General features: G+C 43.2%; 1 protein-coding gene across 1 annotated transcript in view; it reads right to left on the reverse strand.

Moving 5' to 3' along the window:
* Nucleotides 1-27027, reverse strand: part of apba1a (amyloid beta (A4) precursor protein-binding, family A, member 1a) — a 46045-nt gene that overhangs the window by 4931 nt on the left and 14087 nt on the right. Inside the window, exons 2-16 of the mRNA XM_080433438.1 lie at nucleotides 22079-22379; nucleotides 20717-20976; nucleotides 19747-19914; nucleotides 17786-18105; nucleotides 16960-17408; nucleotides 15531-15787; nucleotides 14842-14967; nucleotides 8419-8517; nucleotides 7425-7464; nucleotides 5801-5946; nucleotides 5033-5065; nucleotides 3524-3610; nucleotides 3151-3336; nucleotides 1335-1514; nucleotides 9-221 (exon numbers count right to left, since the gene is read on the reverse strand). Coding sequence (XP_080289564.1) covers nucleotides 9-221; nucleotides 1335-1514; nucleotides 3151-3336; nucleotides 3524-3610; nucleotides 5033-5065; nucleotides 5801-5946; nucleotides 7425-7464; nucleotides 8419-8517; nucleotides 14842-14967; nucleotides 15531-15787; nucleotides 16960-17408; nucleotides 17786-18105; nucleotides 19747-19914; nucleotides 20717-20976; nucleotides 22079-22274 — 2760 coding nt within the window. The 5' untranslated portion in view covers nucleotides 22275-22379. The remainder of the gene's footprint in view (nucleotides 1-8; nucleotides 222-1334; nucleotides 1515-3150; nucleotides 3337-3523; nucleotides 3611-5032; nucleotides 5066-5800; nucleotides 5947-7424; nucleotides 7465-8418; nucleotides 8518-14841; nucleotides 14968-15530; nucleotides 15788-16959; nucleotides 17409-17785; nucleotides 18106-19746; nucleotides 19915-20716; nucleotides 20977-22078; nucleotides 22380-27027) is intronic.

Below are 27027 nucleotides of genomic sequence, written 5' to 3' on the forward strand. Positions count from 1 at the left end.
TGGCCTACCTTAATGATGCTCTGACAGGTGGACAGAGGCAGTCCCACCAGGCTGGTGCCGTTGATGGACATGATCTGGTCTCCGATGTTCAGGTTGCCGGAGCGCTCCGCCGGCCCAGAATGCATCATGTTGGCGATGATGACCGTAGGCAGGATGGAGCCCCAGCCACTCTCCACGATCACCAGCCCCAGGATCTCCCCCTTGGCCTTCTCTACGTGCACCTAGAGGAGACAACAACAACAACACATGCTTATTATTATCAGTACTGTAAAGTAACCAAGTACATTTACTCAAGTACTGTACTTAACCCATTAAGACCGGGAACACATCTGTGTAAACACTTTAACCATTATTTTTTACTTTGGCTATTAAAAAATAGCAGATCCACAAGCCACGCTATGAGCTTGTAGATCTGCTATTTTTGAACAATCTTGAACATTTGTGCAAATCTTTGAATATATATGTATTTCTAAAGCGAACATTTGTAACTCAAATCTTTGCTTCTGGGGGGTCCCTGCAACAACATATTTTGAGATGGGGGTCCGCGGCCAAATACATATAATAAAACCACTTATTATAGGAACATATATATATTTTTTAAACTGTTAGGATTTAGAAGACATTTGTAGAAGCAGAAGCAAAGATTTGAACATATATTCCAAGATTTGCACACATTTTCATGATTAAAAAAAAAATGCAGATCTACAAGCTCATTTTTTGAATAGCCCAAAGAAATCTAAAAATGACACAGATTCTTTCCCGGTCTAAATAGGTTAAGTAAAATGTTGAGGTATATACTGGAGTATTTCAAATTTTCTGTAATTTTACTTCTACTCCACGGTGCCATCTTATAATGAGCATTTGTGTGGAGGACAAATTATATCATCTGGAAACCTCACATGTCCAAAACTGTTACTTTTCAGGATTCAAGTTCAAAAATAGTGAAGGTAGCAGATCTACAAGCTCAAAACGTGTCGCTTTTCGAGCTTGCAGATCTGCTACTTTTGACAATTTTGTGTGACGCTGTAGTATGATCAGGTAGGGCGGTAATTTACAAAAAAACACAAAAAGTTATAAGAGGAGATATACACAGAAGGAGATAAGAGGTTTCCGCCTCGACAGCAACGAGATGAAGATGAGGTTGAAAGTGGGTAAAGTGCTCCTTTGAGAGGTTAAGAAAAACATCTTCTAATGGCAGAAGCAAGAGTTTGTGAGGTGTGTGTGTGTGTGTGTGTGTGTGTGTGTGTGTGTGTGTGTGTGTGTGTGTGTGTGTGTGTGTGTGTGTGTGTGTGTGTGTGTGTGCGCGCGTGTGCCTGTGTGTCTGTCTCACTCACGTCTTTGCAGTTCTCTGACTTGGAGAAGTGGACGAGGTCGTCGTTGTACATGTCCTGGGTGTTGAGCAGGTCGCTGTACTCCTTCTGGCTCAGGTCTTCAGGGTTGATGCCGTTGGCTCTCAGGAACTCCTGGTAGGCCACGCTGAAGGCCTGCCCGATGGACTGGGCAATCAGCTGGGCCTGGAGGTAGATAGATAGATACCTTTATTATCCCACAGGGGGGAATTCAGTCGCCCAGAGGACGGTACAGCAGTTAAAGGGATAGTTCACCCCAGGAAAATATTTGTTTCTATCAATTAGTCACTCCATGGAGACTTGAATTCATGGATATTTTTGGGGTTTTGTCTATTCCTAAGCCAATAACTTGATGACCAGCGGACCGGTAGGCAGCGGTTCCGGTAGGAGACACAAAGGAGACTCTTTGTGTCTCCTACCGGAACCGCTGCCGGTCATCAAATTATTGGCTTAGGAATGCGACTAAAACTAAAAAATATCCATGAATTCAAGTCTCCATGGGGTGACTTATCGATAGAAACAAATATGTTTTTTTGGTGAACTATCCCTTTAAGGTTACAGAGTTACAGGTAAAGAGTAAGAAGAAGAAAAAAATACTGTTGTGTACAGCAATACAGGGCAAAAAGAAAAACGAGAAGCATCAGCAACACAGAGCAACGGTATACAGAAGTAAAAGCTAATAAAGTGTCCATTACAGTCAGTGCTTCATACAGTAAGTGTCTCACCATATATCGTCATAAAACTTGACCAGTGGTGAGCAGTAACAAAGTACATTTACTTGAGTACTGTACTTGATTAACCCATTAAGACCTGGGACTGATTCTACAAATGCCTTCTAAATCAGTAGTCCAAAAATAGCAGATGTACAAGCTTGCAGTGCGGCACAAAGTGACGCGCTGTGAGCTTGTATATCGGCTATTTTTGAATAGCCACCGCAAAAAATCTAAAATGACACAGATGTTTTCCCAGTTTTAATGGTTTAAAAACATGTTTTGTATCCGTACTTTAGATGATTGAAGATTGAAGATTCAGTTGAAAAGCTCATTACCCAGAGTCAGTTTTTCTCCCATGCGATGACACAACTTGAAATGCCAATTAAAATCTTGAAAAGTGTGAGTGTGCACGCACGTGTACTGTATCTCAGTGTGTGCATCCCCTCCCTACACACCCAGATACAATAAATACACACTGAGTGTGCAAAAGGCCTTTAGAGTTAATTTTACACTTTTAGTCAGAAATGTAAACTGCACTGGTACAGTAAGACGTTAAGGCTAAAAGGATAACACACACAAAAGTCCTGGGGACTTGTTTCCATTGTGGTATTCAATTCATCAACATAGCATCAACAAATACAACACTATATGCAGTGCAGGATTAACGGAAGGGCTTTAGGTGCTGAAGCACAGGGCACCAACCTTGGGGGGGGCACCAAACGGCGGGGGAAGAAAGTGAAAGAAGACAGAACTATTGCCGAAAAGCGCCGAAATTTAGAAGCAGCGGCTGCTGAAGGAGCGCTAAAGCGGTGAAACGCGCCGGTGAAGCGTCAATTTCCCGTCAAGCACCACGAAGCATTAATCCGGCCCTGACTATATGTACAAAGGAGATGGGAAATTACATTTCCCTCCCCTTGAGGTCTCCTGATAGATAGTGTTTTCGGGCCAATTTTGAAAGAAGCCAGTGATTCACATACTTTAATGGATGGTGTCAGGGCATTCCACATTTTGGTGGCAGAGTAGTAGAATTAGACCTTTCCCATGTGTGTTCTAAATTAGGGTGGTATATTATGGACGTATATACTCACGTCCTCGGACTCGAACACGTGGCAGACCATCTTGTACTGCCGCTTGTCGTCCTGGTCGGGCTCCGACGCCTCCGTGTTCTCCTGGGCGTCGGCCCGGGGCATCCGGCGCCGCGCCATCAGCACCACGATGTTACCGATGTCAGCGATGTAGGAGATGGTCCTCAGAGGGTGGTCCATCATGGTCTCCTGTAGGGGGGGGGGCAAGAGTCAGAAGAGAAGATTTGTGTTAAATAATTCAAAATGATTGAAATACTTTCAAGATTATTATTTTTTTTTCAAAAATAGCAGATGTGGCCCCGACCGCTTGATATACTGTAGCTGATCTACAAGCCCGTAAAGCGACACGCTGTGAGCTTTTAGATCTGTATAATACCTGAGAGTCAGCGTTGAGGACTTTAATCCTCATTGTGGAGATGAACAGATCCACCTCTGTCATGGGCTGAGGCTCTCCTTCAGGGGCCTGTCACACACACACATACACACGCACACACAAACAATAAACATGAACACTTTTTTTTTTGTATGTTTATCTATAGAGTACCTGTCCTGACGTCACTCCCAATACCCCTGGTTCACGTAAATATTTTTTCTATTAAAAATCTCCATAGAGAAATCTTAGATCACGTCATATAAGAATTGTGTTCCAAAAATGTCTGTTTGGATAAAAAATAAGAATAAGAAGAAAAAATGTCTTTGGGGAATTTCAATAGAATAACTCCATGACCCAGGGAGGATAGCGCCCTCTAGCGGCAGTGATGTCAGACTTCAGTTGCTCTATAATATTGACACACTCAAAACAGGAACCCCAGGTTGAAAGTTGGTTATACCTCTCAGAGTTCAGTGAATGCTCAGAGTTAAAGGTTTGACTGTGTACATAATAGAGAGAGATGTGTGCAGTAAGTAACATCAGCATGCCTCCAATCTGACTGGACTACACCGTGATAAATGTGATCTGGTTGAGACGCCAACAAACAGGCCTTTGACAGCACTAGTCCACACAGTGAGGCCAACCTTACAAACATGTATTTTAAAACAGAGCCAGCTAATTTAAAAATGTTTCAAACATTTGATTTACAAAAGGGAGGCATTGACAAACAAACTGGGGAGGAGGTACAGGAAAATGTCTGACAGAGAATGAAGAATTAAGCATTCAACTTGGAGACTCAACTCAAGTGATCAATAGAATGACTGCAAGGAGATGCAGCTGCTTGCTAGATTCAGCAACAGCAGCAAATCAGGAGAAAGTAGAAAGCATAAAAAAGCACCATCCATCCATACTGTACATAGATCAGACGACAGGGAAAAGGAATCACCGCCAAAGCCGCACCCCTTCTCTGGGGAATGCTCTCCATTGTAACCGTATCTATCTATCTATCTATCTATCTATCTATCTATCTATCTATCTATCTATCCGCCTGTGTCAAGGCATTATTTTCCCAATAGAGATTCCCCTTAGAGAAATCTTAGATTGCGTCATACTGTATACTGTGTGAACTGTGTTCCAAAAATAAACAAATCACCCCAGCGATTTTATTTACTCATATGGATATGAAGCATCAACTGGCGGTGAAAATTCTCATTTATCCAAAGAGTAAGAAAATAAAAAAGATGTTCTCCAAACACAGACGTTATCAAATGTAACCCAATATCATAAACGACACAGAGTCACACACCTGATAGAATCGCCGGGGTGATTTGTTTGTTTTTGGAACACAGTTTTCATATGGCACGATCTAAGATTTCTCTATGGGGATTTTCTATTGGGAAAAATAATGACCCAGGGGGATAGCGCCCTCTAGCAGCAGTGTCGTCGGTGATATCAGGACTTCGGTACTCTATACACACACACATGCACATAGATTTAGTGGATAAGGTACTGCACCTTCTTCCTGTTCTGGGCTGCTTTCTGGGCCGTCTGCAGAGAGAGGAAGAGAACAGAACAGAACACAACAGAGTAGAAAGGACATTATTAGGACGAGTTAGAGGGCAGCAGAGACACAATGATGACTGATCATGTTTGCTCAACACGTGCGTTGTGAAAGAATCATGGTACAATGTCCAAAACTGTTACTTTTCAGGATTGAAATAAACAAATTGCAAAAGTTGCCGGTGTCGGCCTGCGCGCGTGTGCGTGTGTGTGTGTGTGTGAGGAACAAATGGTCCCCAAAGGTACAGTAGAATATCAGTAATAGACATTGTGAGGTTCAGGTTGGGCTTAGATTTAGGATTAGACATTCGAGGTTAGGTTTTGGGATTGGAATTAAGAGTTAAACAGGCCCAGGGTTTATACTGTTGCGTGGCCATTGTCATGCACCAAAATATAGCCGATCTACGAGCTTGCAGATCTGCTATTTTTCGGCTTTAGGCCTACGGTTAAAAATGGCTAAATTGATTACAAAATGGCATTCATAAAATTGCTGTCCTAAAATGTTGATGTCCTCACAAGTATAGTAATAAAAACCTCTGTCTGTGTGTGTGTGTGTGTGTGTGTGTGTGTGTGTGTGTGTGTGTGTGTGTGTGTGTGTGTGTGTGTGTGTGTGTGTGTGTGCGTGTGCGTGAATGTGCGTGAATGTGCGTGTGCGTGTGCGTGTGTGTGTGTGCGTGTGCGTGTGTGTGTGTGCGTGCCGTGCGCGCATCTGTGTGTGTGTACCTTGATGCGGCTCACGGCCTCCTGGGCCTGCATCATGCGTACATTCTTGGAGGGAGTCTTGTCCGACAGCAGCTGGGTGGAGCCCAGGTAATTGGCGGCAAAGATGATGCCGTCGATCAGGTCCTCTGGGTCACATGGTCCTGGGACTGGGAGGAGTCAGTGGTGTAAAGTAACAAACATGTACAGTAACGTGTACTCAAGTACTGTACTCAGGTACAATTTTGAGTTTTTTTTTTACTTTACTGGAGTATTTCCAATTTTCAGTACTTACCTACTCCACTACATCTCAAGAGGTCAATATTGTACCTTTACTCCACTACAATTATCTGAAAACCTTAGTTACTAGTTACTTTGCAGATATAAATGATTACATTATAAAACATAGATTAACCACTTTAGCCCTATTTTATACATAGGCTATTTGAAAATAGCCGATCTACAAGCTCACAACGCGTCGCATCGCGACACGTTGTAAGCTTGTAGTTCTGCTATTTTCAAATATTTCAGTACTTTTACTTTTGGTACTTTAAGTACATTTTAATACCAATACTTTTGTGCTTTTACTCAAGTAAATTTTGAATCCCGCATTTTTACTTGCAACAGAGTATTCTACATTGCAGTATTGATACTTTTACTTAAGTAAAACATTTGAGTACTTTTTCCACCACTGGTCCTCACTAATGGTCATTATAAGACGGCACAGTTCAGAAACCTGCCTACCAGTGACATCATCGGTTTGGTAACAAGATTTCAAACTGTTCATTTATTTATTCTTCTTTCCTATTTCAGCATGCTACCTTTCCAGAAACGGAAAGGCTGTAGTTTCAATGAGCTTGGAATGTATATCGTCAGTGGTGGAAAGTAACTAAGTACATTTACTTAAGTACTGTACTTAAGTACAATTTCGAGGTATTTGTTCTTTACTTGAGTATTTCCAATACTTTTACTTCTATTCACTACATCTCAGGTCTAAATATTGTACTTTTACTCCACAACAATTATTTGAACACTTAGTTAGTACTTTGTAGATTTTGATTATTACAAAACATACATTAACCACTTCAGCCCTATATGCATTTCATATTGAAAATAGCCGATCTACTTGTAGATCGGCTATTTTCAAAAGATGTTTATACATTTGAAAACTTGAAATGGGACATTCTGTATAATGAGTACTTTTACTTTTGATACTTTAAGTACATTTTGATGCCAATACTTTTGTACTTTTTAAGTACATTTCAAAGTCCAGACTTTTACTTGTAACGGAGTATTTCTATATTGCAGTATTGATACTTTTACTTAAGTAAACTTTTTTTTAAACTTTTTCCACCACTGTACTGTATGGTCTCTGTCGGGGGTAAACCTCATTATGTCCAAAAACCAAAACTGTTTACTTTTCAGGATTCAAAATTCAAAAACAGCAAAAGCATAGCATATCTACAAGCTCAAAATGCGTCGCTTCTCGCCGCGTTTCGAGCTTGTGGATCTGCTACGGTTGATGCTTTTGTGTCAATTAGGGCGTTCATTTACGAAAAAACACAAGAAGTTAGAATATGGAGATAAGAGGTTTCTGCCTGACAGTAACGATATGAAAGCTGAATGCTTCAGGAAGTAAGACACTCACCTTCAACATAGGTAGGGAAGGATGCCAGATTTCTTCTAGCCTATGGAAGTAGAGTAGATGGAACAAAGAATTAATATGGTACATAGCATACATGGGCAACTTGCGGCCCGGGGGCCACATGCGGCCCCCATCTTCACTTAATGCGGCCTGCAGGTTGATATCGGAATACTGATATATTATTGATTTCAGCTGTTACAATTCCAAACATGCAAACATGACCCGCTTTAATCACTTCAGTCTATATTAGTAGCTTAATGACTATACAAATTCTATTGTCTTTTTTATGTATTTGTACTTAATTTCAAAAACATACATAAGTATAACTAAATGCATTTGAAATTAAATAAAAATGTTACTTTTCAGGATTCCAATTAAAAAATAGCAAAAATAGCCGATCTACAAGCTCAAAGCGCGTCGCACCGCGATGCGTTTTGTGTGACATAGAATGGCCGAAGTACGGCATTCATTTACGAAAAAAAGTTAAAATACGGAGATAATAGGTGGGTGCCCGACAGCATATGCAATGTGGCCCTCTGGAGCGAGTGTGGAAATATAGTGGCCCTCTCCATCATCAAAGTTGCCCACGCCTGGTACATAGTATATATTCAAATAGAAGTCACCTAAATGATACGTAGTCACAAAAGTCTAGGATTTCACATAGAAATATATTTAAAAATACACAAAACCTGTTTCTTTTTTTCTCCAATTAATGAATGAATTTCTGCTCTGAAGTAGGCCTACTGTAAGTATATTTTGATGGCAATATCTATGTTATTTTTCTCAAGTATAATTTTGTATACAGCACTTTTACTTGTAACAGTGTATTTCTTTTTTCGAGACTCAGTAGGAGACTCATCGGTCGTCAATTTGGCTTAGGAATGTGACAAAAACTGAAAAATCCATAATTTTTTGGGTGAACTACTCCTTTAAGTGTAATAAAGGGGGGGGGGGGGGGGGAAGGGGAGGGAAAGTACAGTAGTAGTTGTTCCAGCACCTCTTTGTTAGCAGGTGGTGAATCCAGAGTGTCCTCTTGAAGCAGGTGTCTGCTGGAAGACTCTGCTCCCAGTGGGAACGAGGACTCTGAACCTGGAGACTGGACATACACAGAGAGTCATTAAGTACCTTTACTCAAGAACTGTACTTTCTTTTTTGTGTGCAATGTGTCCGTGGCAAGACATGTCCTTGCCCTTTTTGTATTTTAAGGTTTTATATTCCCCACTTTAAGATCCAATTACTGTCAGTCTCCATGTTTTCCTCAGAATATATCGTGGGACGATATATCGAAACACCCCTACTTAATGGGTTATTATTCGTCGTGGAAACTCTTGTCACACTCTTGCTCACAGTGGACACGCAAATGTTTCTTCAAATCCTTTGTATAACGGAAACTGCTGTCACATTGTTTACAGTGGTAAGGATTCTCTCCAGTGTGGATATGCTGGTGTGCCTTCAGATTACTTAATTCATTGAAACTCTTGCCACACTGTTTACAGTGGTAAGGTCTTTCACCGGTGTGGACACGCTGGTGTGTCTGTAGTTTATATGACACACGGAAGCTCTTGCGACACTGTTTACAGTGGAAAGGCTTTTCTCCAGTGTGGATAAGCTGGTGTCTCTTCAGATTACATAATTCACTGAAACTCTTGCCACACTGTTTACAGTGGTAAGGTCTTTCACCAGTGTGGATACGCTGGTGTGACTTAAGATTACCTAACACACTGAAGCTCTTGCCACACTGTTTACAGTGGAAAGGTTTTTCACCAGTGTGGACACGCTGGTGCGTCTGTAGGCTATTTAACAGACTGAAACTCTTGTGACACTGTTTACAGTAGAAAGGTTTTTCTCCAGTGTGGATACGCTGGTGCGTCCGTAGGCTATTTAACACACTGAAACTCTTGTGACACTGTTTACAGTAGAAAGGTTTTTCTCCGGTGTGAATACGCTGGTGTGTCTGTAGGGTAGACAAGTCACCGAAACTCCTGTCACACTCTTTACACTGGTAAGGTTTTTCTCCAGTGTGAACACGCTGGTGTCTCTGTAGGGTACGCAACTCACCGAAACGTTTGTCACACTGTTTACACTGGTAAGGTTTTTCTCCGGTGTGAATTAGCTGGTGCTTCTGTAAGCCAACCAAACAGCTGAAACTCTTGTCACACCGTTTGCAGTGGTAAGGTTTTTCTCCGGTGTGGACACGCTGGTGTGCCTTCAGGTTACCTAACTGACTGAATCTCTTGTCACACGTATTACATATGTGGTGGTCTTTCCTGTGTAAGCCAGCGGATGTATCTTTACTTCTTGCGGCTGAGTTAAAGTCTTGGTATGATCTTGGTTGGCCTGTGTGGTCGCCTTGTTCCTGGCCTGCTACAGAGCTGGACATTTGAACCTCCGCTGGTTCATTGTCAAAGCTGCTGTTTTCCATGGACTGTGATGTGGACGGAAATATATCTCTTCTCTTCTCTTCTCTTCTCTTCTCTTCTCTTCTCTTCTCTTCTCTTCTCTTCTCTTCTCTTCTCTTCTCTTCTCTTCTCTTCTCTTCTCTTCTCTTCTCTTCTCTTCTCTTCTCTTGGAGATTTGTCCTTCTATCTTCTCTCTCTAGTTATTTATCTCGACACTGTAAATCCCTGCCTTTCTCACCTGAACTGTCTTAGTAGAGTATGCCAGTGGACTCTTATATAGGCAGACCAGAGCTCTGGTCTGATGTCAAACGCAACACAAACCGTTGCCAAGCATTCCTGCCTACAATGATTTACGCAGACACCGTTGCAATCAGTGCAGTGATTCCCAAACATTTGGATTTCAAGGCCACAGTCATAGTTCACGCATCTCTAGAACCGAGAGGCAGACAGACCGACAGACAGGCAAGTAGGAATGAATATAATAAGTGAGCTTAACAGAGAGGCTGCTAAAGGCAACGAATAAACTGTGAAACTGTGAAGGGGAACCAGTGGAGAGGTAATGTCTGTATGTGTGTTACTGTTAACCACTTACGGCCTATATACTGACAATAGCCAATCTACCTTCCGTTGGAAGACAGAGAGGATTATTCCCTGAAGTCTCTCTTTGAATGCCTTGAGGCATTTTCTTTGGGAAAAAACCTGTCAATGGCAGTCAATAAGTTAAGACCGGGAACGCATCTGTGTCATTTTTTTTATTTCTTTGGGCTATTCAAAAATAGCAGATCTACAAGCTCATAGCGCGGCACCGCCGCTTTTGGATATATATAACTTTTTAAAGCGAACATTTGTAACTCAAATCTTTGCTTCTGGGGATTCTACAAATGTCTTCTAAATCCTACAGTTTAAAAAACAATAGTATGTTTTTATATCAGCGGTTCTCAAACCTTTTCATGTCAAGGACCCCCAAAATTATATGCATTTGGCCCCCGGACCCCCATCTCAAAATATGTTGTAATAGGGACCCCCAGAAGCAAAGATTTGAGTCAAAAACTTTCCCTTTAAAAATATATATATTCAAATATTTGCACAAAATGTTCACTATTTTTCAAAAAATGTCAGAGCTACAAGCTCATACAGTAGCGCGCGCTATGAGCTTGTAGATCTGATATTTTTGAATAGCCAAAATAAATCTAAAAATGACACAGATGCGTTCCCGGTCTTAATGGGTTAACTACCGCCGAAACAATGACGAACAGGTTTCCGGTGATGATTTTGGACGCAAGATCAATCGGTGCGTCTGCTGCGGCCAAGGTGGCGCTCGACTCCATCAATGAAGACTGGGGGAAAAGACGGAAAACGGAGAAGGAATGCGAGGAGGTACACAAGCTGATTGAGAGGAACCTCTCGAGGAGGAGAGGAAAGACCATGGACGTAGAAGAGGAGAGGAGAAGAGAAGACTGATCGGCGGTAAAACGAGCATTAATTTTGCCACAAAAGTTTCCTTCTCTGCAGAGCAGAGTGATTACACACAGGCACATATACGGTACAGATATCTCCATATGTGGGTAGGTACATCTTCATATATGGGCGCAGTGCCACATGACGTCTAAGACGTCATGGCCTGAAGCGCCCTGAGCGCCACGTGACGTCTAAGACGTCATGAAAAAAACAAAAATCTTATTTTTTTTGGAAAAAAATGTTCAGAACCCAAGATATGATGATTTGAAGATTTGCTGCTCCATTCACTTCTTGTTTAACTTCTTACTGAAAAAGGCTGTATCTCGGCTCCTGAGCACTTTTTTTTTACAATTAATTTTGGCTGTGGCACTTAGAACCAAACTGCCATAAATAAGAATGGCACTGAATGAGTTAAGGGTGTTGTGATTAAAAAAATATTGAACCAATGAAAAGTATTAAAAAGCGCTTCTGACAAAACCAGCTAAATCCATTGGATCCTCAAACTTTCTGCTAAACTCTGCTAACTCCACCAAAGGGGGGTGGAGTTTTGGGGTTTTGCTGACTCCAGGCTCCACCCCCTTTTGACCTCCAACCTCATTGTGAGCTTGGAGGTCCATTCAGCTGTTCTTATCAATGATGAACAAAACCTCCTAACTCCACTTTATGTTTTGTTTTAGTCATTACCTGAAAAATGACTATTTAGGAATTAGCTGGTTTCTGCCCGACAGCAGAGACATACTGTATTGGCTTCTGGTCTTCGGACAGAGGCTCTGAGTCACTCTGCTATACGCTAACATGGGACACACGATATCCTGCCAGGTTAGACAAAAGCTTTAATCAAGGAGCATTATCTTCAATAATATATTGGGTCCTGACTTGATGGTAAATGTTAACCACTTAAAGGGGGTGTAAGTCATTTATTTTTTCTATTAACATAAGTGTTAAATAGCTCTATATTCCGTAATCATTGCTATTGTTTGTTCGGTAACAAGTTGGGATACCAATTTCAGAATGGAAATATCACAGGATAAACAAGAGGACAACATTTTCAAAATTGGAAACGGAACACTATACAATTTAATGGATAAATTATATTTGTGGGGTTCTCTTTCCTGATTGGTTAAGATTTGTATCCCAAACTGAAAATGTTTCTTTTTGTTTGATTTTACTAAAGAGCTGGAGAGGCCCCTGTTACTGAACAAACACTCTTTAGCAATGATTACTGTCAGAATATAGAGCTTTAACTTCTTTTTTTTAACAAAAACATAGGCTATCCCTTACACCACCATTAAGTGCTATTTTATATTTTGTAGTACAAAGCTGTCCTGTCCTCCCTCCCTCTCTCTGTCTCTCTCCTCTCTTCCACCACTGAATAAAAAAACTAAAACCCTGAACCGCTCAGAACGAGTCAAACCTCATCTCCGTGCGGTGGCTCCGGCACCGGCTCTGCCTGTGTGGTGGTCTGTTCTTTCTCATGCTGGTCCACTTGGTACATCCAATAGTTCTCCATGTTCTCGCACAGTGAACACCGCTGAACTATAAACAGAACCTGCTAACTGTTCCGTTCCAAGAAAAGCACTGTTTTTATACACAAATGTCCACCGGCCAGCTACTGTGTACCAGACGAGATGTGATGTCAGTGCAGTCTGCCGTCTCTAGCTGCGTACAGGCTACTCAGGTGACACAAGCTAGGTATCAGAATTCACTGTGTGTCTCACCATTCTGCGTGTGTGTGTGTGTGTGTGTGTGTGTGTGTGTGTGTGTGTGTGTGTGTGTGTGTGTGTGTGTGTGTGTGTGTGTGTGTGTGTGTGTGTGTGTGTGTGTGTGAGGACCAAATGTCCCCGCAAGTATAGTAGAATTTGAGAAATAGGCATGGAAAGGGTTGTTTTTATGGTTGAAAATGGATTTTTAGAGATACGTTTACAATTAGAGAAAGATTCAGGTTGGCGTTAGGTTTAGACATTCAGAGGTTAGGTTTAGGACATTGGAATTAGAGTTAAACATGATTTAAGAGTATAAACGAAGTAGTTGCTTGCCCGTGTCACGCACCAAAAAATTGCAGATCTACAAGCTCACAGAGCTTGTAGATCTGCAATTTTCGGCTCTAGGCTTACAGTTAAAAAGGGGGGAAAATGTAAATGGCATTCATGAAAATCGCTGTCCTAAAATGTTGATGTCCTCACAAATGTGTGTGTGTGTGTGTGTGTGTGTGTGTGTGTGTGTGTGTGTGTGTGTGTGTGTGTGTGTGTGTGTGTGTGTGTGTGTGTGTGTGTGTGTGTGTGTGTGTGTGTGTGTGTGTGTGTGTGTCCTCAAGTGAGGTTGTTCTTTGAATTTTGCAAAGGTAAACAGACTGGGGCGATGTGGAAAGTCAAGATTGTGAATTGAATTAAGTTAATGTTATGCCTAATATTATCTAAGTGAATTATTTGCAAGCTAATTGAATTAAAATGATATAAAATTTTCAGAGCAATGGCTATGTATTGGCAAGCGCTGTGAATTAAAAGGGATTAAACAATTGTTTTGAATCGACTATTTTGAATCTAATCGTGCTATTTTCTGCGAATGTTACCCTCTCCCGGAATAGGGATACAAGGGTTCATGTGGTGGTCCTATCACACAAACTCTGGGTAACTCTGAGGACCCCCTAGGGGTCCCAGAACCCCACGTTTCACAGTGTACAGAAGTTAGCCATGGACAATAAAAGGAGCTTTCTCTGCCTCAGTTATCTGAGCTTCAACACTAAATTATTGACGCCTCTCACAGACTCCTGCCGTTCTCTCTCCCCCACACTGAATAAATAAAGCATGGGGGTGTGGCCTGAGCACAACGTGTCCCTTGGAGCCGCGCAGACGCAGGTTCGAATCCGACTTTTGTCTCTCCTCTCTCCTTGGTTACCTGTCTTGTTTCACACTCCTACCTACATAAAGCGTGAAAATCCCACACGCACGCGTGCGCGCACACACAAACACACAGATCTTAAAAAAGAACTAAAAAAGTGCACTCTCCACCAGGCTGGGTTGCCTACCCAAGGCTGTGTCAGTTGTGGGGTGCAGCCGTCAGGACACAAGGAAGCTGCTGGGGGAAATAAGAGTTTGTACGACAGACGGTGCCACTGTTTGTGTGTGTGGTGCCCCCTAGTAAGTGAAAGTGCTTTTGGAGGTGGCCACTCAACATGCGATTTCAATTTGACGATGATTGGATGTTGTCTTCATGATATATGGCGTTCTTTGTGAGAAATAGGCCCCGCCCACCATTTTGTGTTGAGTCACAGAGCCGTTACCCTGTGTAAGAGCTAACACTGCCTGAAATTAACACCACACACACGCACGCACACACACACACACACACACACACACACACACACACACACACACACACACACACACACACACACACACACACACACACACACACACACACACACACACACACACACACACACACACACACACACACACACACGTGCCTGACAATGTGACACATTGTCAACACCATTTAGCTCGTCCCCTAATGGCGGCTGCTAGTCACTGACACGTTCTCAACACACTTTAAGTTGTGCTCACCTCGCCCCCTAGTGACTGCTGCAGGTCACTGCAGTCTGCGGTGGGACTCAGATCCTGTCTCATCACCCACACAGGTTCCTTGGGCTCGTCGGGAGTGTAGGGCGACCTCACCGTGCGCGTTTTCACCTAGACGTAAAGATTTTTTCAAAAATGTTCAAAAATAGCAGATGTAGCTCTCAGTGTGGCACGAAGTGACGCGCTGTGAGCTTGTAGATCTGCTATTTTTTAAATAACCACAGTAACAAATTTAGCTGGGAACCCGACCCCCTCCATGTACAGTTAATCCAACTAATCCATTCAATCGACTACAATAATAATTCATTATACATTTTTACAAAAAACTTAGTGGTGAAAAAAAAAAAAATTATAGCAAAAATAGCAGATCTGCAAGCTCACAGCACATTGCGATGCAACACGTTGTGAGCTTGTAGATCCAATATTTTCACTATTTGTGTGCGACACTGTTTTACGACAAAGGAAAGTGATTAACATCAATTTAGTCGATTATAAAAAATCTTTTTTTTTTTTTTTTTCAAGATCTTTTTATTAGTTTTTTGTACAAGGCCCAGGGGGATTATAACAAATCTATTTGAATTTGTTTGCTCCGCAATTATTCGATCAATCCGAAAATGTGTCGATAGAGATAGATCGCTAAGAAAATAATGGATATTTGCGTGCGACGTTTTCACCTCCTCAATGGCCTCCTTAATGTCCTTGATGGCCAGCGAGATGGCGTCCCGCTTCTGTTGATTGTTCTTCACCACGACGGGCTGCTCTGATTGGTCGACAGGCTGGCCCTCTGACAGATCCTCTTGGCTGGCGGCCGTGGGTGTTTTGTCGCCGTTCGGCGAGTCATCCGTTGGCAGATCGCCTTGTCGTTTCTCGTCCCCCGCGGCTCGCTCGCCGTCTTCGTCGATGGCGCCGGGCACGGAGATCTGGAGGTTTCCTTTAGAGGCAACAGATCATTTTAACCCATTAAAACCGGGAAAGCATCTGTGTCATTTTAGATTTGAGCTATATAGCAACACACATTTTTCAGAAAACTCTTAGGATTTAGAACAGTGGTTTAGAACAGCGGTTCTCAAGCATTTTGAATAATTGTGATTTTTTTTTTAACACAAATCTTCTCTGGCACCAAACATTTTCAGATGGGCGGTCCGCGGCCAAATACATATAATTTTGGGGGTCCTTGGCACGAAAATGTTTGAGAACCACTGATTTAGAAGGCATTTGTAGAATCGGCCTCATGTCGTAATGGGTTCAATGCTGGATAAAACAATGATATGAAAAAACAGCACAATGTATAATTTCTCATAAAACAATAAATATCCTCCTATAACTTAGTAAACCTCTGTCTGTCTGTCTGAACACATTTTTCTCCTCAGTGGGTTCAGCAATTGATCTGAACTTGCACACGGGCAATGATCATTACATTATTTTTCACTTTTCCCAAATTTAAGCTGTTTATTCGATTTTTTGGAAACTGTTTAACTCTACGGCCGGAGTTTTCGCGGTTACTGCGCATGCGTGGCCACGTGCACATGCATGCACGGCCACGTACGTGCACATGCATGGGCATGCGCGGCCACAGGGTCCCCAGAGTATGTTAGCTCTTGGTGCTAACAGTGTTAGCGTGTTGTTAATGTTTACTCAATGATACAACAGAGGACCCCCGTGTGTGTGTGTGTGTGTGTGTGTGTGTGTGTGTGTGTGTGTGTGTGTGTGTGTGTGTGTGTGTGTGTGTGTGTGTGTGTGTGTGTGTGTGTGTGTGTGTCAAGATATGGACTAGCACTGTGGTTCTCAAAGTGCGGCCCAGGGACCGTCAGGGTTTCCTTATCAGGGTTCCAAATGGACCCTTACAAGTCTGTAACTCTGAGAGTGTACAAATGGAACCATTTGTACACTCTCAGAGTTATGGGGGTCCTTGAAATGAAAAGGTTTGAGACTAGCACACTGATTCTCAACGTCGGGGGACCACCAGCGCTCCAAATGGACCCTTACAGGTACAAATGGAACCAAAATGGACTCCTCGTATGGGTCCATTTGGTTCCATTTGTACTAGTCCACCAGTGGAATAGCATGTAAATATCAGCGCACGTCCCTTATCTGTTGCCCTACCTTTAACCTCCCTGACAGCGGCGGCGCTGTTGCCGTCCTCCTCCTGCTCGCAGCCGTCGTTGTGCGGGTACGGGGCGAACTCGGCCTCCTTCTCGGGCGTGTCCGACTCGCCGTCGGAGCGCTCGTCGTAGTGATGCAGGCGGGACCCTACCGCCTCCTGCTGGTGGTAGACGCCGTCGGCGGACCGTGGCTCCACCAGGCGGAACCCCGCCCTCCTCTCCCGCAGCGACTTATTGGCACTTTCTCCTCCGGGCGGCTCCTCTGCTGACCCCGCCTCCTCGGCCTGGCGGACGACGGACGCGTCGGTCGGCGGCGGCGGTGGCGGCGCAGCGTCGCCGATCTCCTCGTAAACGTGTTCGGAGTGTGCGTAGTCGTCGTACGGCTCCGAGTACGCCTCCTCTTCGGATGGCCTGACCTCCGAGCTCTCCGAGCTCCTCCCGTCGGTAGGGCTGTCACGATTACAAATGCGATTAACGATTTAATTGTGTGCTTGGCATTGAACATTGGAACATATGAATACAACTTTAATTTATGTTTGCCTTTTATGTAATAAAAAATTGCACAGGGCAGATTTGACAAATAACTTAAATTTACAAAGAAATGATTGATATATTTAATCATTTTATACATGTAAAAATAGCAGAAATAGCTGATCTACAAGCTTGCAACGTGTCACAAAGACGCGTTGCAAGCTTGTAGATCAGCTATTTCTGCTTTTTTAATATTTGAAAACGTGGAAACGATTATGGCGATTGTGCAAAAAACAATTGTGATTATCTCAAATAATTGCGATTAGACGATTATGTAATAATTGTGACAGGCCTACCCGTCGGGGGAGTTATTGGCCCCTCCTCCTGCTCCTCCTCCGCCTCCTCCTTCCGCCCCTCCTCGAGAGCGGCGGACGGGCTGGGCGTAGACGTAGTTGGAGTAGCCGGTGTTCGGGCTTTCGTCGGTTTCGCCGCCGCGGCCGTCCGTGTGCCGGACGTCGGACGGGTGCTCCCCGCCGCGCGGGAGGGGCGGGGGCCGCGCGGGGGGGCAGGCGGCGAGGTGGGGCGCCGCGTACTGCTGCTCGGCCTCGGCGCTCTCGGTGTATCCCTCCGCCTCCGGCCGCAGCTGGACGCCGTAGCTGCTCGCCTCGTCCTCTACCTGCGTACAATTACAATTTACAATGTACAGGCATTTAGCAGACGAGCGACTTGCTGGTGTAAAATAGGAATAAGCAGAATAAACAACAAGTTAAAAGAGAGAGGCGCTACACTATCGTTGCTGTCGGGCAGAAACCTTGTATCTCCATGTTTTAACTTTTTTCCTTTTTGCGTAAATTAACGCCCTACGTGATCATACTACTGCATCACACAAAAACATCTAAAGTAGCAGAAGTTCGAAACGCGGCGTGAAGCGACGCGTTTTGAGCTTGTCGATCTGCTACTTTGGTTACTGTTGAATTTGAATCCGGAAAAGTAACAGTTTTGGACATTTTCCACCCGACAGAGACGATATAGTGCCTCGCAGAAATGAGGATACTGGGTAAACAAAGGAACCTAACATCTGTCTAAACAACATGCGATATATAGAGAACCTTCTGTACATCTGAAACTACAGGCTACCAGGAAAATAGCATCCTAGCATCCTAGCATCTGGCAAAAAAATAAACAAGTAACCAACATTATTATGTCTGCATAGTAAACTAGCATCGATCGAAAGAAAAGGAGGGTACAGGGAGAGAGAAGTGGTAGGCGCCAAGGTTGAGGTGGAGTCTGAAGAGGTGAATGCTAGGCGGTTGAGGTGGAGTCTGAAGAGGTGAGTGCTAGGGGGTGAGGTGGAGTCTGAAGAGGTGAGTGCTAGGGGGTGAGGTGGAGTCTGAAGAGGTGAGTGCTAGGGGGTGAGGTGGAGTCTGAAGAGGTGAGTGCAAGGGGGTGAGGTAGAGTCTGAAGAGGTGAGTGCTAGGGGGTGAGGTGGAGTCTGAAGAGGTGAATGCTAGGGGGTGAGGTGGAGTCTGAAGAGGTGAATGCTAGGCGGTTGAGGTGGAGTCTGAAGAGGTGAGTGCTAGGGGGTGAGGTGGAGTCTGAAGAGGTGAGTGCTAGGGGGTGAGGTGGAGTCTGAAGAGGTGAGTGCTAGGGGATAAGTTAAAGGGGGTAAGTCGCTCAGGGTAAGAGTGTCTGCTAAATGCCCAAATTGTAGTTGTAATTGAAAATTGGGTGAGATGGACTGTATAGAGGTGTGTGCTAGGGGGTAAGGCGGAGTCTGAAGAGGTGAGTGCTAGGGGGTAAGGCGGAGTCTGAAGAGGTGAGTGCTAGGAGGTGAGGTGGAGTCTGAAGAGGTGAGTGCTAGGGGGTGAGGTGGAGTCTGAAGAGGTGAGTCTTCACTGGAATGGATTGTGAGTGAGAAGTTCTGACTGAAATTGGGGAGGAAGAAGGGGAGGAAGAAGAGGCTAGGATGCGTGGAGCGTTGTCCAGGGTGTTTTGGGGAAGGTAGAAGAGTCTAAGACGTGTGGAGTGTTGTTCAGGGTGTTTAAGGAAGGTAAAAGAGTCTAAGACGTGTGGAGTGTTGTCCAGGGTGTTTAAGGAAGGTAAAAGAGTCTAAGACGTGTGGAGTGTTGTCCAGGGTGTTTAAGGGAAGGCTCGACCAGCATTCCTGTGTTGAAGTGTGCAGGAAGGCTTGTAGGGTTGTAGGGGAATCATGCATTGAAGGTATGGGGATGCCAACACCAGGGGTTTTGTACTGGGTGCAGGCAGTGAAGGGAGCAGAAAAGGGGGGAGACTTATGACAAGTTTGGCTGTCCTCTACCTCAGCCTGGCCCTCGGGCTCCAGTGATGTCATGGCCAGGCCGTCATCACCCTCAGCGCGGTCAGTGTGTTGGTGGAAGCCGCTCTCCGTGCTGGCGGAGCGCGCCAGCGCCGAGTCGTCCCGCTCCCGCGCATCTTCGTCCTCTCGCTCAGCATGCTGTTGTCTCTCCTGCAAGGTTGTTATAGTTTTGCATTAGTCATTATTATTATTATTATTTTTCCGTTCTGACTTTTTGTTTTCAATTTCAGTTACATTTTTCTTTCAGGTAACTAAAATGTTTTTTTACAATTCTAGTTTTCGTTATTTTCTTCTAGTTTTAATTATAGTCACATCGTGTAAAGGCAGCTCTCCACCGCACCGACGTCGGCGGCAGTAAGTGTTGGAAAGCGTCTGTGGCCAAAAAGCTGTTGTCGAATGTGCGGCGTGTACACTGTCGTGTCGGGTCGGAACTTGTAGGATAACGTCGAAAGCCGACCGAACATGCTCGGTCGGCTACCGACTGTCGGGCTGGTGCAGAGGTGACAGAGCTCTCTGGTTGGCTGCTAGGAGGGGTAGCAGGGACCCTCTCTAAAAATGCAATACAGAGTAGTGCTATTGGAATCTACACAGGTGCGCCCAAATAATTAATCACATCATGCCCCTGAGAATAGAAATACTGTCTAAAGAAGTAGTCAAAACATTGTTTGAAAGTGCAATGGTTGTGGAAAACTATACCAGCGCAAGAATATAGCAAAAATTACTTTTGTTTAACTGAAATATTTTGTGGTATTGCTTTAACCACTTAAACCCCAGCATCCGTATTGTGGGGAAAGCTTTTGCAGAAAATAGCAGAAATCGACAAGCTCACGTTGTGAACTTGTCGATTTGCTATTTTCAGCGAAAGCTTACCCCACAATAACAGAAAACAGATTATACAATAGCATAGACTCTGGTCAATCATACAGGGTTCAAGGGGTTCATGTATAATCACCTTGCTCTCCTGTTGCAGCAGTAACTGCTGTGCTGCTCTCTCCGCCTCTCTCTGCTGTCTCTGTCTGTGTCTCTGTTGCTGGGCCCTGAGCCGGGCCTCGCTGTCCCCCTGTCTGCGGTAACGCGCCACTGCAGGCCGGGGAATAGGCTGCTGCTGCTGCTGAGATGCAGGAGGAGGAGACTGGGCCCCGTGTGGCCCCTCCAGGTCGGACCCCTCTGCGGACCTCCGCTGCTGAGGGGCCCCTCTGGCCCCGCTACCGCCTAAAAAAAAAAAAGGGGATATGAGCTATACATCCCACTATAATATTTATTTTCACACTTAACCCATTATGACCTCGAAAGCATCTGTGTCACTTTTTCATTTCATCATTTTACACTTTGGCTATTCAAGAATAGCAGATATACAAGCTCATAGCGCGGCACCGAGTGCCGCGCTACGAGCTTGTAGATCTTCTATTTTAGAAAAATCGTGAAAATGCGTGCAAATCTTTGAATATATGTTTAAAGCGAACATTTTTAACTCTATTCCTTTTTTCTGGGGGTCCCTGGAACAAAACATTTTGAGATGGGGGTCGGCGAATACATATCATTTTGGGGGTCCTTGACATGAAAAAATTTGAGCACTACTGATATAGAAACATACGTTTTTTTCAGAATACTGTTGGGATTTAGAAGACATTTGTAGAATCGGCTTCAGGTCTTGGGTTTAGGTTGAGTTAAGAGATTTATCGATCATGTTAAAGATTAAATTGTAATATAGAGCTATCGAATGTATTAGACAGGCTATGAGTTAGTGTCGCCCCTACTGTAATTTGTGATGAGTCTGTTGTGTGTATTGATTGATTGATTATGTATTGATGTAACTTGTGTTGTTGGTGATGCTGGTTGGGACCCCAGGAAGAGTAGCTGCTGTAACAGTACAGTAAACTAATGGGGATCTAATAAATAAATCAAATCAAAATCCTAGGGTTGGTCACGATCATGTAATTTTTGTTTGATTAATTGTAATATAAATGTTTGCTATTCATGATTCAATTGTGTTTTTAAAAATTACATTGCTGTTGTTTGCCGTTGAGCCTTTGCAAACAAAACTTGCACCGGATAGAACCATAAATATACAAAGAAATGGCTAACAATGACCACAATATAGTCAAAAGAAATAATGTACTATGGCCAAAACATACAATATATCTTATTGTGAGCTTGTCGATTTGCTATTTCCACTCGATTTTAAACCCAATTTAAATCTATGAACATTTCAACACATTCATTCAGACAATGAAAACAATTATGCAAAAAATAGATTGGGATAATCTCAAATAATCGCGATCAGGCGATTATGTAATAACCGTGAAAGGCTTACCGCCTCCTCCGCCAGGTGCCTCACAACGCCTGTAGTGTGCTGCAGCGCCCCCTGGCTGTCGGGCGTGGTAGTTCTTCTCCTTGCCGCCGTGGTTGTGAGGTGCCGGCTCGCCGTGGCCGTCGTGGCAAAAGGGGGCGGCGCCGGCGTTGGCCTCCTCGCCGATCTCCTGGCCGAGCTCCACCTCCTGCGGGTTCATGGCTGCCCGGGATTGGTTCCAACGGTGGTGACGTGGGAGGAGTTCAGGGACGCATCGGCGACGATCTCCCAAGACACTCCGAACTCAAGGCGGGGGCTGCTGAGACTAAATCAACAGGAAATGGCATATGGATTAGCGGTGTCAGTCGCCATGACTGATTTCAGTCTTTAAAAAAAAAAAAAATGAAGGACTAAAATAACATACATATAGGCTTTTTTCTGCTACAAGTAAAAGTCCGGAATTCAAAATTGACTTGAGTAAAAGTACAAAAGTATTGGTATAAAAATGTACTTAAAGTACCAAAAGTAAAAGTACTCAAATGTTTGAAAATAGCAGATCTACAAGCTCAAGATCAGCTATTTTCAAATAGCCTACGTATAAAATAGGGCTAAAGTGGTTAATGTATGTTTTATAATGTAATAATGTACATTGCAAAGAATATAGACCCCGGTAAAGTAAAAGTACCTCAAAATTGTACTTAAGTACTGTACTTGAGTAAATGTACTTTAGACCACTGCAAATGACTGGCCATGGGGTCTATTTGCAGAACTGCCCCTGTGGTCCAGTTTCCCCAGAAGCGCCCATAGCATAGAGCAAAGTCCATATCATTATCACCGCTATTTATGCTATCAAAAGTGATTTTTTTCCCCCTCATGAATCTGTTATTAGTTGCCATTACACATGCATCCATGCCTCGGTTGTCGCACACAAGCCACCGTAGTCTGCTAAACAGACCAACGGGCGTACAGCTTAAGTGTTTTGCCAAGTCCCGGAAAAGACGCGCTGGGATTGGCCAGTACAGTCACTTTGATTGGCAGTTGTGCCGAACGATCACCCCAAAACATGATTTACGCTGCGAGCTTGTACAACTGCTATTTTTTTAATATTTCGAAAACTTTGTCTATTCAAAAATAGCAGATATACAAGCTCATAGCGCCGCAGAGTGCCGCGCTATGAGCTTGTTTTTGTTTTGTTTTTTATCATGAAAACTTTTGCAAATCTATGAATATATATTTTAAAGGGAAATCTTTGCTTCTGGGGGGTCACTGGAACACTTTTTTTCCCAGATGGGGGTGGGGGGGCGGGGTCCGCTGCCAAATACAATACCAATCTGGGGGTCCCTGACATGAAAAAGTTTGAGTACCACTGATCTAGCGAACAACGGAGCTCCACACAGTTAGAGGCTGTTTTCTATTCTCTCCTCTCACCCTCAGCACACGCGCACGCACACGCACACGCACACGCACACGCACACGCACACGCACACGCACACGCACACGCACACGCACACACACACCCACACACATAGGAGGAGGAGGCAGCAGGGTTGTCATGGTGACGGCAAGTGTAATGACTCCCCATGGGAGTGGAGGTGAGGACGGTGCTGACCTTTTTCTAGCAGGAGGAGCATCAGCGTTCTCACACCACACCTCAAAATGGGCGCCTTCCGCTCCCCAATACACCCCCCCCCCCCCCCCCCCCCACCCATATGAGTCATGACCAGAGGTGGACAGAGACAAAGTACATTTTTTTACCCTTGAGCACTGCACTTACATTTCTTTGAGTAATCTGTACTTTTACCTAAGCGTTTGTATTTTGGGATACTTCACAAATAATACTTCACAAATGATAATAATACAAAATAATAATAATAATAATACACGTATACATACATACATACATACATATAGACATAAAAAAAATCACACCCAGTGTGAAGTGAGCGGTGCTATTTGTGAGTTATTAATTTCATCATGCATCTCGGTAGCCAATCACAGCACGTCCTGCAAAGCTTAGCCTATGGGCGTGTTTTCCATAGCATGGCGTCACAGCGAAAGACAAAGTTTCAGGACGGAAAGAAAAACTTTCGCCACGGATGGGTCCTAAACCCTCTAATAGGAGCGGTTACACCGCTCAAAAATATAATAATAATAAACGGTCTGACAAACATCGAATTAAGTGAGATAATAAACATGCATACCTGTATATAAAAATAAAACCAAAAAGTACTCGATAGTATGCAATATAATATAGACATCTACACAAACAAGAAGTACGCTCAAGTACACAAATATCAGAGAAACAATTAAGCCAGTTCATCTTCAAATTCGGTTCGAGCAGTTTTTGATAATTGTTGCAACGCGTTGTGAGCTTGTCGATCGGCTATTTTCTGCGAAGATATTTTATGTATAGAACGAAAACGACACTAGTACAGAGTCCTGAGGGACTCCGGTCAAGGGTTTAAGTGGTTAATATAGCTGTGCCTACTTGCCAAATGTAAAGCTCACCGGTGAACTTTGACTCCTCTGTCAACGTTGATAAAAGTGTGTGAGCAGGGCATGACATTAAAGAGCCATTTTGTCACACTGAGGAAGGCTCTGGCTCAGAAACACCTTGGCGTTGCCTGTGCCTAAAAATACAAGCACCTGAAGAACACTTCAGTGAAAGCTTTTGATTAAATCTCCACTCGAATGGTAAATCGTCCCTTTGTCGGGTGGAAACCTTGTCCAAAACTGTTACTTTTCAGAAAAGGGACAAAGAGGAACTTGTGTTCCAATGGATCTAATGTTGTTATTATTTAGTCACAAACTCTTGTTAATACTGTTCTTTGGTTCAATATATATATATATAAAACCACAGACACACTTGACCGCTTTCACTTTAAGTTATTTCTTTAAAAAATAGCAGACCCCGCAGACATCTGAAAACATTTTATTCCAGGGAACCCCCAGAAGCAATTTAAAATATAAGAGATTATAATATAATAAGCTATATTATATATAAAAGCTATATATAAATAATAGATTTGCACACATTTTCACTCTTTTTCAACAAAAAAAAAGTAGCTGATCTACAAGCTCATCTGCTATTTTTGAATAGCCAAAGTATAAAATAAGGGCTATAGCTAAAATCTAAAATGACACAGATGCGTTTGCGGATTGAATGGATGAATGTATTTTATATTGCTGTGGGAAATTGACAGCTCCACACACTTGACTTGAGTCTATTGGCCGGTTGCAGGCGGATAGAGAAACAAACATTCCTTTCAAACATTCCTTCAGTGTCAGCAGACGAAAAAGTCACTATAGGACCACATAATAGGAATAAAGAAGCCAACTTCAACCTGATATTCTTCAATATCCCATTCAATCCGGGATTGCATGATGTGCCATTTCTTTGGCTATTCAAAAATAGCAGATCTACAAGCTCATAGCGTGGCACCGAGTGCCGCGCTACGAGCTTGTAGACCTGCAAAAAAAAGATATTTTTTTTGAAAATGTGTGCAAATCTTTGAATGTATATTTTCTTTTTCAGCGAAAATTTGTAACTCAAATCTTTGCTTCTGGGGATTCTACAAAAGTGTGTGCTTGTAGATCGGCTATTTTCAGCATGCAACCAAGTGTAAAATCAACACTGGTTTCCACAAGTGTAACGTCCGCTTTAAAAATCAAACCAAAATCCACTATAGCCTAAAGGGTAATTGCGCCTTGGCTGGGGGAGATTTTAGGCCTTTGGTCTATAAGAACGGTTAATTCCTCTGTCTGTCTGTCTCTCTCCCCTGTGAACATGTTATCTGCCACAGACGTCAACAAGTCCCATCCTGCAGAGCCCCAAGGACTGTTCAGTCCGCTGGTTCATTTTCATGTCAAGGCCCCCCTATTGAAATGTATTTGGCCATCAGAAAAAATTGTGAAATTGTGAAATATTTTGGGGAAATTCTGAAATGTTTTGGAATTTCTTTGGAAAATTCAATACAGTGACGCATTGATATTAAAAAGAAAATGTAGTTGGCAATTTATACTTTTTAGGGTACTTTGACTCAAGTGCTGGGGTTGAGTACTTTTTGTCCACAACTGCTTATTACATCGGGTTGATTTTGAGTTTTTTTCTTTTTTTTGCTTAGATATCGTCTCTGTCGGGTGGAAACCTCCAAAACTGTACCCTTTCAGGATTCAAATTCAAAAATAGCAGATCGACAAGCTCAAAACGCAGCGCGAGCTTGTCTTTGATGCTTTTGTTTGACGCTGTAGTATGTAGTGTAGGGTGTTAATTTACAAAAACAAAACACAAAAAGTTAGAAGATGCAAGATGAAGAGGTTTCTGCACGACAGCAACGATATCATAATGACTGGTGAATGATGTCAATATAGAAGATTTTCACTGTCAATGTGTCTGCTTTCTGTGAGCAACACACAGACCAGGTACAGATTTCTTCAGCACTCTGAGCTTTTATTCTGGGATGCATTCTGAAACGCGTCTGGTGGAATCACAAGTGTTTTGTCTAGAGCAGTGGTTCTCAAAGTGTGGACCGGGGACCCCCAGGGGTCCTTGGAGGGGTTTCCCAGGGGGTCCCTAGCAAACGTAGTTAACATAGCATCACAATCATTTTAACCACATTATCCATTTATATGTTGGCGATTCAAAAATAGCAGATGTACAAGCTCACAGCGCGGCATGAAGTGACACGCTGTAAGGTTGTACATCTGCTTTTTTTTATTTTTATTTGAAAGATATCAAAATGATTCAAAGATTTTGAATCATTTTCTTTCTTTCTTTTTAACAAACCCTCTGTTCTGGGGGTCCCTGGCACAAAATATTTTCAGATGGGGGCCAAATACATATCAATTTGGGGGTCCTTGACATGAAACAGTTTGAGAACTAACTGGTCTAGAGTGGCTGCGATGCGATCAGCTGTGGCCTAAATATAGAGGTGGCCTAAATGTTAGAGGAGCGCATTTGTGACCGAAATCTG

The sequence above is a fragment of the Gymnoscopelus braueri genome (assembly GCF_963280865.1).
Source record: "Gymnoscopelus braueri genome assembly, chromosome: 7".
Lineage (NCBI taxonomy): Eukaryota > Metazoa > Chordata > Actinopteri > Myctophiformes > Myctophidae > Gymnoscopelus > Gymnoscopelus braueri.